We start from the raw sequence: 15,126 nt of genomic DNA on the forward strand, positions 1-15,126 counted from the left end.
GGGGGGGATGAAAGAAACTCATGAAGAAACAGAGGCAGAGAGAAACTTGGAAGCAATACTGTCTCTACAAGGAAAGGCTATGATATTGTGGTATTTTAAGTTCAGAAAAAGGCAACTATGGCTATAGTCTCCTGGTCCTTATGGTGAACATCCCAGGGGCCATAATCTACATCAGATCTCTCTCTCCAGAATCAAGGACAGAGCCCCAACCGCAGAGAGGGATATCTGATGTCAGATCCGCACCCCCTACTGCCATGGAAACCTCTGCAGCCCTAGCCCAGCAATGTTAGAGGCTGGGATCCGATGACTAAATGCTAAAAAATGGAACGTTGTTTGGTGAAAGTTTGGTCTAATGTCAGAGGAGGACCATGAGATTACTTGGATCCAAAGGATCCAATGCCTTCTTGTTTAGGGAAATTTTGGTTTGACGTTTTATTATTTCCTTGTTTATGGAAGTTTTGTTTAACGTTTTATTGTGCTTTTAATTTTCTGTTGGGAGCCACCCAGAGTGGCTGGGGAAACCCAGCCAGATGGGTGGAGTATAAGTAATAAATTATTATTATGATTCACACAACATATTCCCAAACCAGGAACTCATGCATGCCTGCCCACGTGTTGGTATAATTCAATCCCATTTATTTCCCTACCATTGTTTCAAACAGGAAGGAAACGGGCTAAAAAATAAAATAAATAGGGTCTGGATGTGAGCCTGTGGGGCAAGGCATTGGACAAGGTGCTACAACCACCTTTGGTTCTCCCTCCTGCACACCTCCAAACTCACGTCTAAGGCTTGAGTGGGCGGGTGTCAGGATGCTGTCAGCAGCTCCCGACTGGTTGTCCAGGAAAGTATAAAGACAAGGCAAGGTTTCTTACTGTCCTTTTTTAATTTAAAATTTACAGAGAGAGGCTATAGAACCCAGCCTCTTGGATAATGACATTGTCCCGAGTGAATCTCAACCTCTCCCATCTCTCCCACTTCCTCATTCTTCATTCATCATCGTCAACATCATCATCACCACCACCTCTACGGGTGCTGCTATGTGCCCTCTGTCTTTGAGCTCTTTGCTCTCCTTCTTTTAAGGCTCCACCATTTGGGGGAGCTGCCCTACCAGATGCCCCACAAGTGGCCCTGCAAAGTGTGGTTGGGGTGGGAGGGGATGATGCTCAAGCTGCCATGTTTTTAAATAATAAAAAAAACGAACAGGGTGGTGATACAATGGCTACTGCAATCGACGCAAGATAATATCACCAAGGCAACTACCTGTAAAGAAACAATAAATGTCAATAAAAATGGCAAAAGTAGTTTCTTTCCCAAATCTGTTTCATCTTGAACTAACAAACACAGTAAATATTGTCTCCACTTGTGATATACCAGTGGGTCAGTGCTCAGGCAATCCGAAGTGTCGTCGCTAAATCTCTTAGTCATCGAGCTGTCAAGATCTATTGCAACAGAATTGCACTGAATTAACACGTAGAATAAGAAAAACTAAAATTAAAAATACATTGAGAATGCATAATTAAAGCATACCTTTGTAGTAAATGATATACAAAAGAAGACAGTATGTAAATGGCTTAAAGCAGGGGTATAGCTACAAGAAGAAATGTGAGGCTATAACTAGTCCATTCACACATACATAGTTAATATCCCCAGTCCCACTAATACAAAAAAAAAAATTCTATAGAAACTTACCTGCCAAATTTGGGGGAGCTGCCCTACCAGCTGCCCCCACAAGTGGCCCTGAAAAGTGTGGTTGGGGTGGGAGAGGATGATGTTCTTCTCAATACTACAATCAACCTGCCATGTATTTAAATAAGGCAGGTCTGGGATGTTAGTGCTGCAGCTGAAGAACCCACTGCTCTGTGACTCCTCTTTAAACACCAGACCTTCAGAAGATCAGATGACATGAGGCACCAGTACAATCAACACACATGAAATGGCGGAGGCAGGTAGGTAGCTTCAGACTTTTGTTTTCTCTTCAGGGGAGTTCATTGTCTCTGGCCACAGTTCATTCATGTTGGTGGTTGAGCCTCCATGCTGCTCTTCCAAGTATGTAAGCAGGGCACCATTTCCCATTCTTCCCTGTACTTGTTGCCAGTGGCGGAGCTTCATGCTCCAGCACTGGGGGGTGGGGGGTGGAGAGAAGGCGGGGAAGGGGCTGGCATGCGTCCGGGGGTTGGGGCATGCCATCCACGGGCCAGGTGCATGTCCTGGGGGCAGGTCACGCCACCTGCAGGGGCATGGTGCCCAGCGTGGGTGGGGGGTCAGCCGTGATGGCTCCCTACCAGAACCGTGCTGCTGGGGGCAGTGCGCTCCCCCCGCACTCCTCTTCTTCCGCCAGTGCTTGTTGCGTGCAGCACTGCTTCCATTCCAATGCTATTATTCCTCATCTGCTAAAACGTAAATTGCTCACCTTCCTGTCCATTGCGGTGAAAATGTGGAACTTACATAATTGACATAAGTTAAAGTATTCCACCCCACTCATTTGAGTGCAAAGTAAGCACAGTGCTGCTCTGGGCTCCTTTAGCAGAAAGGGTGAGAGAAATCTCTAAAATAAAAAAATAAAAATTCATTAGCTGAACATTGCTGTACATTGATGGAAATGTGCGTGTGATGCTTCTGCTTCTGCTTCCCACCCCCACCCCAAACAGCTACTGCGAAAACAAAAGGAAATGTGAAACCAGCAGCAACAGCAAAGCAGCCAAAAAGATTCAGTCGAGTCAAGAAGTTATTCCAACGGAATAAAAGTGTACCAAAGGCAGCCCCAGGGAAAAAGCCAACATTTAAGGGTCTGTAGTAGCTTGTTGTTCACAGGATGGAAGGAAAGCAGAAGAAAGGGAGGTTGGTGGATGGGAAGGATCTGGACCCAGTCATGATGGCAACGCGTGCCATGAGTGGGAAAGCCTGACCAGCTCTTTGGGCCCAGAGGGGAAACCCACTGGGGAAGGACACAGCACATGTGGAATTTGCTGCCACATAGCTCAGTTGATTAGAGCATGGTGCGGATAATGCCAAAGTCGCGGGTTTGATCCCCATGTGGGACAACTGCACATTCCTGCATTACAAGGGGTTGGACTTGACAACCCCAACTCTACAATTCTATGATTCTTTGATGGAGTGATGGCCACCAACTTGGAAAATGTGCTGGTCCCGGGGGATTACCGTGCGGCGTGGTCCGAGTCCAGTCCGAGGTCGAGGGTGCGGTATGGAGGCTGTCTGTCAAGGCTGAAGTGGGGTCCAAGGCAAGGAGTCGGGTGAGGTCAGGAACTCTGGCAGAAGAGCAGGACAGGGTGCCGGCAGGAACAGGTTACCAACAATGTTGCTCCCGCAACCTGGGACTGGGCTGGCTGGCTTTTATCTCCTCTGAGGCATAGGGCAGCCCTGGTCCACAGGTGACTCGCCTCTCCTGGTCTGGAGGCAAGCACTCCTCCTACAGGAACTTAGTTCCCTCCGCCTCTCTGCTCTGAGCCTCTGCAGCTCAGGAGAGGTTGGAGGGTTACTGGACCCGGAGGCAACCTCCTCTTCCCCTGATGGGGCTGAAAGTGGAGCACCTGCAGGCAATGGGTCCTCAATCACCTCCGGAGCCAGAGCAGATTCAGCTGGTGTCTGCTCCTGAGGATCCGGCACAGGTGAGGGCCCTTCAGGTTCAAGCCCCAGCCCTGGCTCAGCTGGTCCTGGAGGCGGGGACTCCTGTGCAGGCTGGGATTCCTCAGGTTCAGCCTCTGAATCTGATTCCCAGGCCATCACAGAACACTTTAAGAGAGGCTTAGGCAAATTCATGCCAGATTAGGCTATTGGTGCCTACTAGCCACAATGCCTATGTTAGACCTCCACTGTTGGAGGGAGCAAGCCTCTCAGTGCCAGTTCCTGGACATTCCCTGCAGGTGGGGAGAGTGCTCCTGTACTCACAACCTGCTTGTGGTGCATCTGACTGGCTTCTGTGAGAACAGGATGCTTGACTAGATGGGCCTTGGGTCTCATCCAGCAGTCAGGCTCTTCTGATGTTCTTAGGAGCAAAAATCTGGTGTTTGAGTCCACTCTCTTGCTGGCTATGACACACACTGTGTGAAATCCATGTTGCAGATATGAATATTGTGCAGTCTGAAGCGACTGGGTGTCTGAAGGAATGACCCCTTTTGGAAATGAAGCATTGCACAGCCCCATGAAAATATTGTTCAAATTTTACTAGCAGAACTCTTCTAAATAAAACAGATCCAAATGAAACATCCAAATATATTCATACAATGTCTTGTGCTGTTCAGCACAGGCTCAGCACCTTAGAAAATATGAAATGATCCAAACAGAGCTAGAAGCAGAGGTCTGTCTCTCCCACAGCCTTCATTCCAGCCTCCATCGGCCTTAGGCGGCTTACTCTCCCTTCAGGAGAGCTTTCTTTACATATTCACTCCATGGAGTTTGGACTCAAAGGCAACTTCCTTCAAAATGGAGATTTGCTCGTCGAGCTGAACAGGTTACTGTGAAAATCTTGTTTGTTGGGATTGCAGTGGGATGTTGGCTATGGATGATTAAAGCATCATTTTCTTTTCTCTTGTCCTTCAAGAAAGGCTCGTTGGGGCAAAAGCAATCCTCTATTCTCCGTACGCTCTATATGCTGCCATGATGGTTCTTGTGGGCTGCATTGTTGTCTCAAGTATTATGATCGTCTTGTGTAAGTAACACTTGCAGGGAGCACCTTAAGGTTTACTCTGGCTTCTCTGCTTCACTGTCAACCTTTCGAAAAGAGAAGGCGTAGTCCAAACTCTGCCGAGGCCCACTTCCTCTCATTGGTTTCAGTAGGTGAGGTAAAGGCCTGGCTAAATCTTTCCCATTGAAATCAATTTTTCTCCACTGCTGCCCCTCAATAACCGCTTAAATACTTGGTGTGGACAAGACAGTTACTCCGATGTGAACAAAACTGAAATATACTCGAGTGTGGATTTCATGCTCTTTATTCAGCTCATAGTAGTGAGGAATTGAAGTTCCCCCGAAATGTCTGCTTTATATATATTATTTACACAATGGGCCCCACGTGATTGGCTAATTCTGCGATTCTCCTGTAGGCCAATCAGGTTGCGGATTCACTTCCACCTAGAGTTGGATTGGGTGGCTCCTGCGGACCAATCAGACTGCTGCATTCTGGATCCTATTGTGTGTTTTTAAAAAAATATTTAATCATGGATCCTATTGTTCTAGGACCAACCAGACTGCTGCATTCTGAATCCTATTGTTCTAGGACCAATCAGGCTGCTGCATTTTGGATCCTATTCAACTCAGTACATAACAAAACCCATTGCCTTTTTAAAACTTGTCGTTATCTTTAGCTTGTTGTTTAAGCAGGGGTGATACTAGGCTTTATTTCACCCAGGTGAATGCCTCCATTTGGCAAACACACCCAATGCACATTTGTGTGTGTTGTAAATAAAAAATATGCCCTTTTTCCTTATGGGGTATCCAAGAGCCCATATAGAGTCCTTACATAGGTTCCCTATTGGTAGGAGAAAATAACAGAGGCCAACCAGAGAATATTGAGAAGCAAAGCAGCTAGTAATCCTGATCGTTATTGATCTGTTGCAACAGGGTACTCCTCTCACATGCAGGAGAGGAAGAGGACCCCCAAAAATGCTGTGCAGGGGCTTATAAAGACTTTTGAAATTCCCATCCTCTAGATCAAGACCACCCCCAGAAACATTATGCATACATCACAGAAGGGGTGTAACCTAAGACCACCCCTCAGATACATCCCACCTACATCACAGAAATTTCAATGTTGTTTTTCTCTTGTCCTTGTTTATCTCCTGTCTGGCAGGTTACTTGATTGGATTTCCTGGGGAGCCTGGCCATTCTTTTGTAGTGGTAAAATACTTATTTCCTGGGCCAGGCCACAGGCTCACACCTTATTCATAACTTAAATGTGTCCTTAAGACAGGATTTGTGAGGAAAGAGACAATGGGGAGACTTTTCCAGTTTGACCTTGCAGAGAAAACATTTGGTCAGTTTAGGAATCAAAATGGTTCCAGGTTGGCCTTCCTGTGTTGATCTACGTATGTGCGGTTATGAACATTGCCATATATCTAAGACCATAAAATTCCTATCACATGTGCACACAGTCACGCTCGGAGCCTCAATGGCGTTCCTCTGGAGGCCTCATCCCATGCGAAAAACCTGGCTAGCCCCCTCCCTCCCTTGTAGTTACGGCTCTGTCTTAAGTGAGCTGTGAAGGCTTCTTCCTGTCTCAGCTTTTGTGGCTGGAGAAATCTACAATAGCCCATGCTCTGTGTGTGAAAGCAAAGCTGTACTTCCACTTGGCATGACCAGTATCAGAACATTTGTATAAATTTCCCCCTCTCACCTTTCCATTAGACAACCGTGAAATGAAAAAAAGAACCATCTTTCTCAAAGGAGTGAATGAGATTTCAGATTACATGGGCAGGAAGTATCCAGATCTCCAGAGTTTGGAAGGTAAGCAACGAGTTGCAGCTGGGATGCTGAGCCTCTCCACTCAGCCCCTCCAATCATATTTTCTCCCAGCAGAGCATATTCCCACTGGTATGTCTCTGTTGGGACAGGAACCACAGGTTGATGGGTGGGTTGCAGTGGTATATTGGTGGGTAGAATAAGTTTTTATTTTAACTGTCTTCTGCCAGGCATCTGGGAATCCGAACCCCCCCCCCCGACAAACACACACACAACAGGCAGCCAGGGAAAAATAGACAGCAAAAGCTCTTAAAGGTAAAGGTAAAGGGACCCCTGACCATTAGGTCCAGTTGTGACCAACTCTGGGGTTGTGGCGCTCATCTCTCTGTATTGGCCAAGGGAGCTGGCATACAGCTTCCGGGTCATGTGGCCAGCAGGACTAAGCCGCTTCTGGCGAACCAGAGCAGCGCACGAAAACGCTGTTTACCTTTCCGCAGGAGCGGTACCTATTTATCTACTTGCACTTTGACGTGCTTTCGAACTGCTAGGTGGACAGGAGCAGGGACCGAGCAACGGGCGCTCACCCCGTCGAGGTGATTCGAACCGCCGACCTTCTGATCGGCAAGAGCTTTTGCTGTGGTTTAACCACAGCAAAAGCTCTTACCAATGTCTTTTATTCAATATTCACAGAGAGAGGCTTAGAAAGGCAGCCTCTAGGAGTAATGGCGTTGCTCAGAGTAATCCCCTCCCCTCTTCCCTTCTCGCTTGTCAACAGCCCCACCCCCCTTACAGTGGCTGCTTAAGGCCATTTGTCTCTTAGCTCTCTGCTCTTCTACTTTCACTGCTTTCCGGGTTCTGGGAGAAGGGGGGTCTGGAATGCTTTCTAGTGATAACATGTCAGCCAGCTGCCCCAGCACTGCTTCCTATCCCCTTCTCCCATTCTTTCCCAGCTTTGCCCCTCCTCTATCTCTGAGCTGTGACCTTCTGCAAACCACTATTGTAAATCTATACTGTCTTCCTCTTCTCTGAAAGTTTGAGGATGAGGTCTCCACCATTCCTCCTCAGTCCAGTCCCTGACACTGTCTGTCTGTCTTGTCCCTCATCCCAAATGGAGCCCAGGGCAGCAAATTCACCCATAGAAACTCTTTTTAATGTTTGGGTGGGGTGAGTGCAGTTACAGTTAGGACATCTTTTAAAAAGTACATTTAAAGCAATAAAAAAATTCTCTCTACCAGTGATCTCAGGGGAGCCCGGAACAATGTCCTTCAGCCATTAAATGTTTGGGTAAACAGGAATGTTTTCAAATTCCTCCCAAAAAACAATTACAGAGACAGTCTCACAAACAGGGGGCCACCACTGGAAAGGTCCTATCATAAGATAACATCAACCTGGCAGCCCTTGGCGGTCGCACCACCACAAAGGCCTTGCTTGATGATCATAGGGTCCATGATGGTTGATATTGCGGAAGGTGCAATGTTCGCAAGGAGGATGGTACGTAACATGACGTTCCACTGTACTCGCCTGTAGTCTTGCTGACACAGCCCTATCTAACTTTGTTTACTGCTAACATCTATTGTGCCTTTGTGGCCTTCGCCTGGATACATTTTGTTCCAATGCTATTATCAACAGAGCTGTTTGAGCTTTATGTGTATAGCTGTTTGAGTTTATGTGATAGGGGGTGGCGGTAATTGACTTCCACTACCTCAAAGCTGAGTGGGGATTGGAACACACACACACACAAAATAAGGATAAGACTGTAGCTAGTTGCTTGAGATTTCCCTGACTTGAATTTTTGCAATCTTTTAAGATGTTGACAGAATTAACATAGCTACGAATTTATCATTGAGGCTGACTGAAGAGAACAAAAAAAATAAGGAACTGCAAGTTGCAATTGGTAAGTTACTCTGAGACTGTGATGCTGAATAATGCAGGGAGAGTCCATTACAAAACAAAAACAAAAACCTGTTATTGACTTTAGAGGGGCGCTGCCAACCTCTATATCTGCCACTCAACTTAAACTGGTTCCAAAAACCTGTCTGCAAGATGCCAAGCAGTGGAAATCTCTTCTGGAACCACTGCTGTTCAAATGCTGTTCTTTATATATCACACTCAAAAACAGTTCTGAAAGCTTTTAAAATGAATGAGCCACATACAGGTCTAATTTTACAGCAGACCCGGCAGAGCTCACACATACCTCTCAACCTGTGTCTGGTACTTTTGTCTGTCTGTGTAGATTTGTTAGAAAACTGGCTAACAAATTTTCAATGCATGTAAAAAGAGAAACAGAAGAAAATGAATTATATATCTCGGTGAAAATAGGCTAATGTTGTTGGTGGTTAGAATAAACAATCGAATCCTGTTGCAAACTTTCTTCTTAACATAGCTCATTAATGTAACTCGTTAATATAATATATAATAAAATATACTGAGACTTTGTAGTACAGTGGTACCTCGGGTTAAGTACTTTTCATTCCGGAGGTCCATTCTTAACCTGAAACTGTTCTTAACCTGAAGCACCACTTTAGCTAATGGGGCCTCCCGCTGCCGCTGCACCACCAGAGCACAATTTCTGTTCTCATCCTGAAGCAAAGTTTTTAACCCGAGGTAATATTTCTGGTTAGCGGAGTCTGTAACCGGAAGTGTATGTAACCTGAAGCATATGTAACCCGAGGTACCACTGTATAACAAGGTCTTGGTATATCACCTGTTTCACATTATAAATAATGCTTAAAGCTCTGCAGAGACATTCAAGCTACCTTCTGATGAATATCCTTTCTCTCTCTCTCTTTATTCCTCACATATTTGTGGCTTGACGGAAAGATGACATTTTGGGAAGGCTTGAGCAACATTGGACGGTGTATAACAAGAGGTTATACTTGTTTGATATCTTTAAACCACCCAGAACTTGGCAAGACTGTGCAGATTATTGTGTGGGAAAACCTTTCTCCGGAATGATTAATGTTGAAAGTAGAGATGAGGAGGTTGGTTGGATGCTGGAATACACACAAAGCAGGGACAACCCATCACAGTATGATGACTACATAGCCTTCAAGTCCTATAACAGCTGCTTCTTGCTCCTCTCCTTCACGAGCAGTAAGAAGTCACATTGACCAGAGGAAACTCCATGGGTTTGTGATGTTTTCTGTAATATCCATTAAGGAGGAGGAGAGCTAGAGCTAGTCACGAAGCAGTTACTCATTCCCCAGTAAGCAATAGTGTGCTAACTCTACCCTCTACCCACTGGCTACACATTGACTGCCAGCATTAAAACAGAAGATTATATCACTTTATTTGGACAGTCACAAATTAAAGTTCAAACCAGATGGGGGTACTGTGGCGATCACACAGGGTCCCCCGTCATTCGACGGTCTATTGATCCCTGTGCCACCACTGTGATTGCCTATTCGCTGCCACCAACCCGTTTCTCTCGGGTACACACGGAGTCCAGACAGTTGTTAACATTAACAAATAATCAAGTTTATTTTTATAAGCATGAACAAGTTTAAGGTTTCAGTTAATTTTTTTTGTCAATTTCTTAATCGTGGTTTCTTTACTGACCTATACGTTCCTAACAACTTCAAACTGATTATCCCAACTATCTATCTGACTCCACCTAACAGTTCCTCTCACTCCCTCACCACACAACTCGACCAACCCACAGACTTATCCTCCCTCTTCCTTCTCCAGCTCCCAACTCCCAGCTGACTTCCACACATCTCCAACTCTAACTCTAACTCCTCCCCTTGGGTTCCCACTGGCCAATCACTTCACATGCAATTTTGCTTCATGTAGAAGAGGAAGAAGAGTTTGGATCTGATATCCCACTTTATCACTACCCTAAAGGACCGTATAGTTAAAGTCATGGTTTTCCCAGTAGTGATGTATGGAAGTGAGAGCTGGACCATCAAGAAGGCTGATCGCCGAAGAATTGATGCTTTTGAATTATGGTGCTGGAGGAGACTCTTGAGAGTCCCATGGACTGCAAGAAGATCAAACCGATCCATTCTGAAGGAAATCAGCCCTGAGTGCTCACTGGAAGGACAGATCCTGAAGCTGAGGCTCCAAGACTTTGGCCACCTCATGAGAAGAGAAGACTCCCTGGAAAAGACCCTGATGTTGGGAAAGATGGAGGGCCGAAGGAGAAGGGAACGACAGAGGACGAGATGGTTGGATAGTGTTCGCGAAGCTACCAGCATGAGTTTGACCAAGCTGCGGGAGGCAGTGGAAGACAGGAGTGCCTAGCGTTCTCTGGTCCAGGGGGTCACGAAGAGTCAGACATGACTAAACAACTAAACAACAACAAAGGAGTCTCAAAGCGGCTAACATTCTCCTTTCCCTTCCTCCCCCACAACAAACACTCTGTGAGGTGAGTGGGGCTGAGAGACTTCAGAGAAGTGTGACTGGCCCAAGGTCACCCAGCAGCTGCATGTGGAGGAGCGGAGACGCGAACCCGGTTCCCCAGATTACGAGTCCACTGCTCTTAACCACTACACCATACACTGGTAGAGAAAGAGCGTAGAGAAAAGTCTTTCTCCTTGTCTCATAATGCCAGAACTTAGGGACATCCAATGAAGCCAAACTTTGGAAGATTCAGGCCAGACAAAAGAACTTCACACAACACATAATGAATTTGCTCCCACTGGAAGTAGTGATGGCTACTAACTTGGATGGTCTAAAAAGAAGTTTAGACAAATTTGTGGGAGAAAGGTATATCAATGGCTAATAGACACAAAGAATATATTATGCTTCCACTGTTGGAGGTATTATTCCACTCAGTACCAGTTCCTGGGAATCCCAGGTGAGGAGAATGTTGTTGCACTCTCAGTCCTCTCATAGGCATATGGCTGGCCATTGTGAGAACAAGATCCTGGCCTAGATGGCCCCATCTATCAGTAATTGATTAGCGTACTTTCTCCTCCAGCAGGAGAAAGACCATGCTTCCACTGGAACCTCCTGGACGGAGTCTTCAGAACCAGAGGAGAGCAATGTGACCTACTGAGACCTTGAGGGAGGTGGCAAAATAGGGTCCTCTGGTGTGACTGATCTGTCCTCTAAGCCTTCCATGAATTTTGTATGCATTGGAGCCTCTTTTCAGACATTTCAAGGAAATATGCACAGGGCAAGGGCAAATCCTGCTATTTTGATGTCCCGTCCCCCCCCCCACATTATATCCCCACTAAATATCTGTAAGGAGCTATTGTCTTATTGGGCAAGGGATGTTGTCCAAAAAACATTTAAGAAAAAAATATATAGCTTTTTTGTTTGTCTGTTTTCAGTAAATATTTTATTATTTTCTTCTGCAGTTATATTTGGAATCACAACTCAAAGGCTCAACTTCTGATTTCTGGATTGGAATGTATAAAAGGGGTCACGCCTGGTCATGGATTGATGCAACCCATCGGTTTGATGAAAAGTAAGTCTAAACAAATTTCTTCTAAGGTCTGGGTTATACAACATTGTGTGTGTGTGTGTGTGTGTGTGTGTGTGTGTAAAATGTATATATATGTGTGTATGATTTTTTGGGAAACCAAACCCAGTGGTGGATATATGCCAAGATCCACCACTGGGTTTGGTTTCCAGAAAACCTAGATATTCATTTCAAATTTGAAAGGGAAGTTTGTAAAAGGCTAGGACTGTGTTGTCTTGGAACATGTATATGTTCTCAGGGCACAATGTGCAATCCTGCTTAAAGGCCATTTCAGGAGAAGAAAAGGCGGTGCCTGTGGAGCCATCGCCACAGTTGCCAGACCATGCCGGCCAGAGGATGTGGCTTTGCTCAACTCCTCCAGCTCAAAGAAAAACCTTTCTCTGCAGCCCACACCATCTCCATGCCATAGAAGCCAGCGGACCTCTAAATTGATTCATTCTTCCTCTTCTTTTCAGATACTGGATGTCTGGGCAGCCAGATAACAAGGGCTTTGCACGTCCAGGAACTGAGAACTGCGTTGGACTAATTAAAAATTGTGCTACCCGGCTGAAATGTTGGCATGATGCCCCCTGCTCTTCTAAAAAAAAATGCATTTGTAAGATGCTTCCTCAACAGAAGTGGCTTACATGAAACTGGATTCTAAGATCTCTGTAAAAAAACAACAACCAATGACGACGGAAAAAGCCCACCCCCTTAAAAAATAAATAAATGCAGAGGCAACTAAAATGGGTGGTTATTCAGCTCAACGCTCTGACATCAGGTCCTAAGAATACATCGCTTCTGCTTTCTTGAGGCTTAAAGAAGACACCTTATTTGCCAACTGCAAAAACTTAAGTAGCTTCATGAAATAAAGCATAGAAGAATCCAACCACACTCCATTTGCTATTGTACTTAATTGAGATGAGAATCCTGAAGTTAGGTTGTGAGGGAGAACCAATGTTGTTGAATCACCCATCCAGAGATGAGCAATGCTCTTAAACTCCTCCATCACGTTCCAAACAAAACAAAAGAAAACAAAAGAACCCCTCCCAATTTACTCTGCCTGCTCCCAGTTTGGGTTGGTGTTATCCACCTCCCCCCACCTTAGTGCCTGTTTGAAACTGGAAAAGTGTTGGGTCCTTCAGAGCCAAGCCTTCCCTGCCCTCCCCCTCCTCCCAGCATGCTCCCAGACTCAGTGGCGGAGCTTCATGCTCCGGACAGGGGGCGGAGAGCAGGTGGGGGCAGGGCTGACGTGTGTCCCAGTGGTGTGCATCCTGGGGGTGTGGCGTGGCACCCATAGGGGCATGGCATCCAACACAGGTGGGGGGCAGCTATGATGGCACCCCGCTGGGACCGTGCTGCCGGGGGCGGTGCGCTCCCTCCGCACTCCTCTTCCTCCGCCAGTGCCCAGACTACCACCGACATGTACCCTTTCCAATCCTATTAATGCCAGTGCTCCTGTGTCTGGAATCTCATAAGAGGGGCCCTAGGAATTCTGGATAATTATATCCACCGTGATTGCTTCCTTATTATGTACTTCTGATTTCTAGTTCATCTTCATCTTGATGAACTATCCAGCCTTCACCAACCTAATACCCTCAAGATGTCTTGGACTATGGTTCCCATCAGCTGGGGGCTGTTGGTTGCTGTTGTCCAAGATATCTGGAGGGCACCAGGTTGATGAAGGCAGAGCTATATATTACATCATCTTTTAAGGGCTACTGTGATCTTATATCAGCTTTCTTGAACCTGATACCCTCCAGGTGTCTTGGGCAAATAATAATACAGTGGTACCTCAGGTTAAGAACTTAATTCGTTCTGGAGGTCCATTCTTAACCTGAAACTGTTCTTAACCTGAGGTACCACTTTAGCTAATGGGGCCTCCCGCTGCTGCCGCCGCGCGATTTCTGTTCTCATCCTGAAGCAAAGTTCTTAACCCAAGGTACTATTTCTGGGTTAGCGGAGTCTGTAACCTGAAGCGTCTGTAACCCAAGGTACCACTGTAATAAAATTTTATTTGTATCCTGCCCTCCCCTGCCAGAGCTGGGCTCAGAGCGGCTAACATCATATTAATAGCACAATTGTCAGCGCTGCCCGAGGTCCCAGCTCACAGAAGACCAACGCTGCTTCGTTTCTTTAGTATAAAAGTCTTTATTGAAGTTCAGTTTCACTTCCGCACGCACAGCTTGAAACGCTACGTCTCTAACCTTAGACCGCCGAAGCTCCGTCTGAATCTCCTCCCCCCTGACACCAGTTTAAGACTCTAGCCTTACTCCACCTCTTCCTCTGTTCCTTCCTCCTCTGGGTCCGCCTGCTCGTCGGGGTCTCACCCTTCCTAGACTCCTCTGACGCTGAGTCCCCTGACTCTTCCCCCTCCCTCCTTCGGGCTTTAGGACCTGGCTCCCAATCCGGGTTTTCTGCTGTCCCGCGCTCCTGCACATTTGAACTTGGCGCGCGCGCGCAGCCTCCCACTTTCCTTCTGACCGTTACACTTGTGTCACTGCTCCCTCCTTCGGGGAGGCTAGCTGGACCTGACCTTCCCTCCGTTTCCCCAGTTTCCGATGGGGGCGTGGTTACCCCTGACTCATCTTCTCTCCCCGCTGGAGGAGAAGCTGGTCCTGACTCATGTGACTCTTCCCCCCCACTGTGCTCTGGTGGGGGAACTGGTCCTGATCCTTCGCTGCTCCCTTGGGAGTCCCCTCTGGTCCCTTGTTTATGGAGCGTCCCCCCTGGGACTCCCCTCGCCCTTATCATAGGCGCCCCCTCCTGGGAATCTTCTGATTCGCTGAAGAAGCTCATGGAATCTCTCGGGTCACTGTCATATTCCCCTACGCTGCCCTCAGATTCCTCCCCTTCGCTCTCTATTTGCTCTCTCCCCTGTGCTTCCGCTCCTGAGCCTCTGACAACAATACACATAAAAACAAGAAGTCAATCGATTAAAATGCATCCCAAAATTAATTGAAATAAGTTATAATTAAAATTAAGCAAATGGCAGTCCTCAGCTTAAATGGAAAGAGGTGAATACTTGCCAGGACCACTGATTCCAATGATATTATAAGGACCTGTGAGTGTGCTGGGAAACTTCCTTCATGCTTGTTCTTATACAAAGAGAAAGTGAGTCAGACTGAACCCTGACTAAAGGCCTGGCAGAACAGCTCTGTCTTGCAGGCCCAGCAAAAAGATGTCAAATCTTGCAGGGCCCTGGTCTCTTGTGAGAGTGTTCCACCAGGCCGGGGCCACAACTGAAAAGGCCCTGGCTCTGATTGAGGCCAGTCTGACCTCCCTTGGGCCCGGGATCTTCAGGGTG

At 46.6% G+C, this 15,126-nt stretch overlaps 1 protein-coding gene across 2 annotated transcripts; it reads left to right on the plus strand.

Annotated features, from left to right (window-relative positions):
- LOC128420549 (C-type lectin domain family 4 member K-like) lies at window positions 1–12,713 on the plus strand. Of its 2 annotated transcripts, none has more exons than XR_008332063.1 (9): window positions 1–90; window positions 1,816–1,947; window positions 2,650–2,787; window positions 4,560–4,667; window positions 6,359–6,457; window positions 8,220–8,306; window positions 9,233–9,393; window positions 11,334–11,483; window positions 11,716–11,803. XR_008332063.1 is itself a non-coding variant. In XM_053402144.1 (9 exons), the coding sequence occupies exons 2-9, from the start codon at window positions 1,935–1,937 to the stop codon at window positions 12,468–12,470; spliced, it is 891 nt and encodes a 296-aa protein (XP_053258119.1). In that variant the 5' UTR covers window positions 2–90; window positions 1,816–1,934; the 3' UTR covers window positions 12,471–12,713. The 2 variants fall into 2 exon arrangements, 1 of the variants encoding a protein (XP_053258119.1); XM_053402144.1 differs by lacking the exon at window positions 11,334–11,483 and adding an exon at window positions 12,296–12,713 and having other exon boundaries at window positions 2–90; window positions 11,716–11,825.
- Window positions 12,714–15,126: the final 2,413 nt, after the last annotated feature.

The sequence above is a fragment of the Podarcis raffonei genome, chromosome 9 (genome assembly GCF_027172205.1).
Source record: "Podarcis raffonei isolate rPodRaf1 chromosome 9, rPodRaf1.pri, whole genome shotgun sequence".
In the NCBI taxonomy this organism is placed as follows: domain Eukaryota; kingdom Metazoa; phylum Chordata; class Lepidosauria; order Squamata; family Lacertidae; genus Podarcis; species Podarcis raffonei.

What these genes read in the sequence shown, in the direction of transcription:
- LOC128420549 (XM_053402144.1), top strand. An exon ending in AAGTATTATGATCGTCTTGT is followed by an intron (nt 4,668 to 6,358) that starts GTAAGTAACACT and finishes CCTTTCCATTAG; the next exon opens with ACAACCGTGAAATGAAAAAA. An exon ending in GGAACTGCAAGTTGCAATTG is followed by an intron (nt 8,307 to 9,232) that starts GTAAGTTACTCT and finishes CTTGACGGAAAG; the next exon opens with ATGACATTTTGGGAAGGCTT.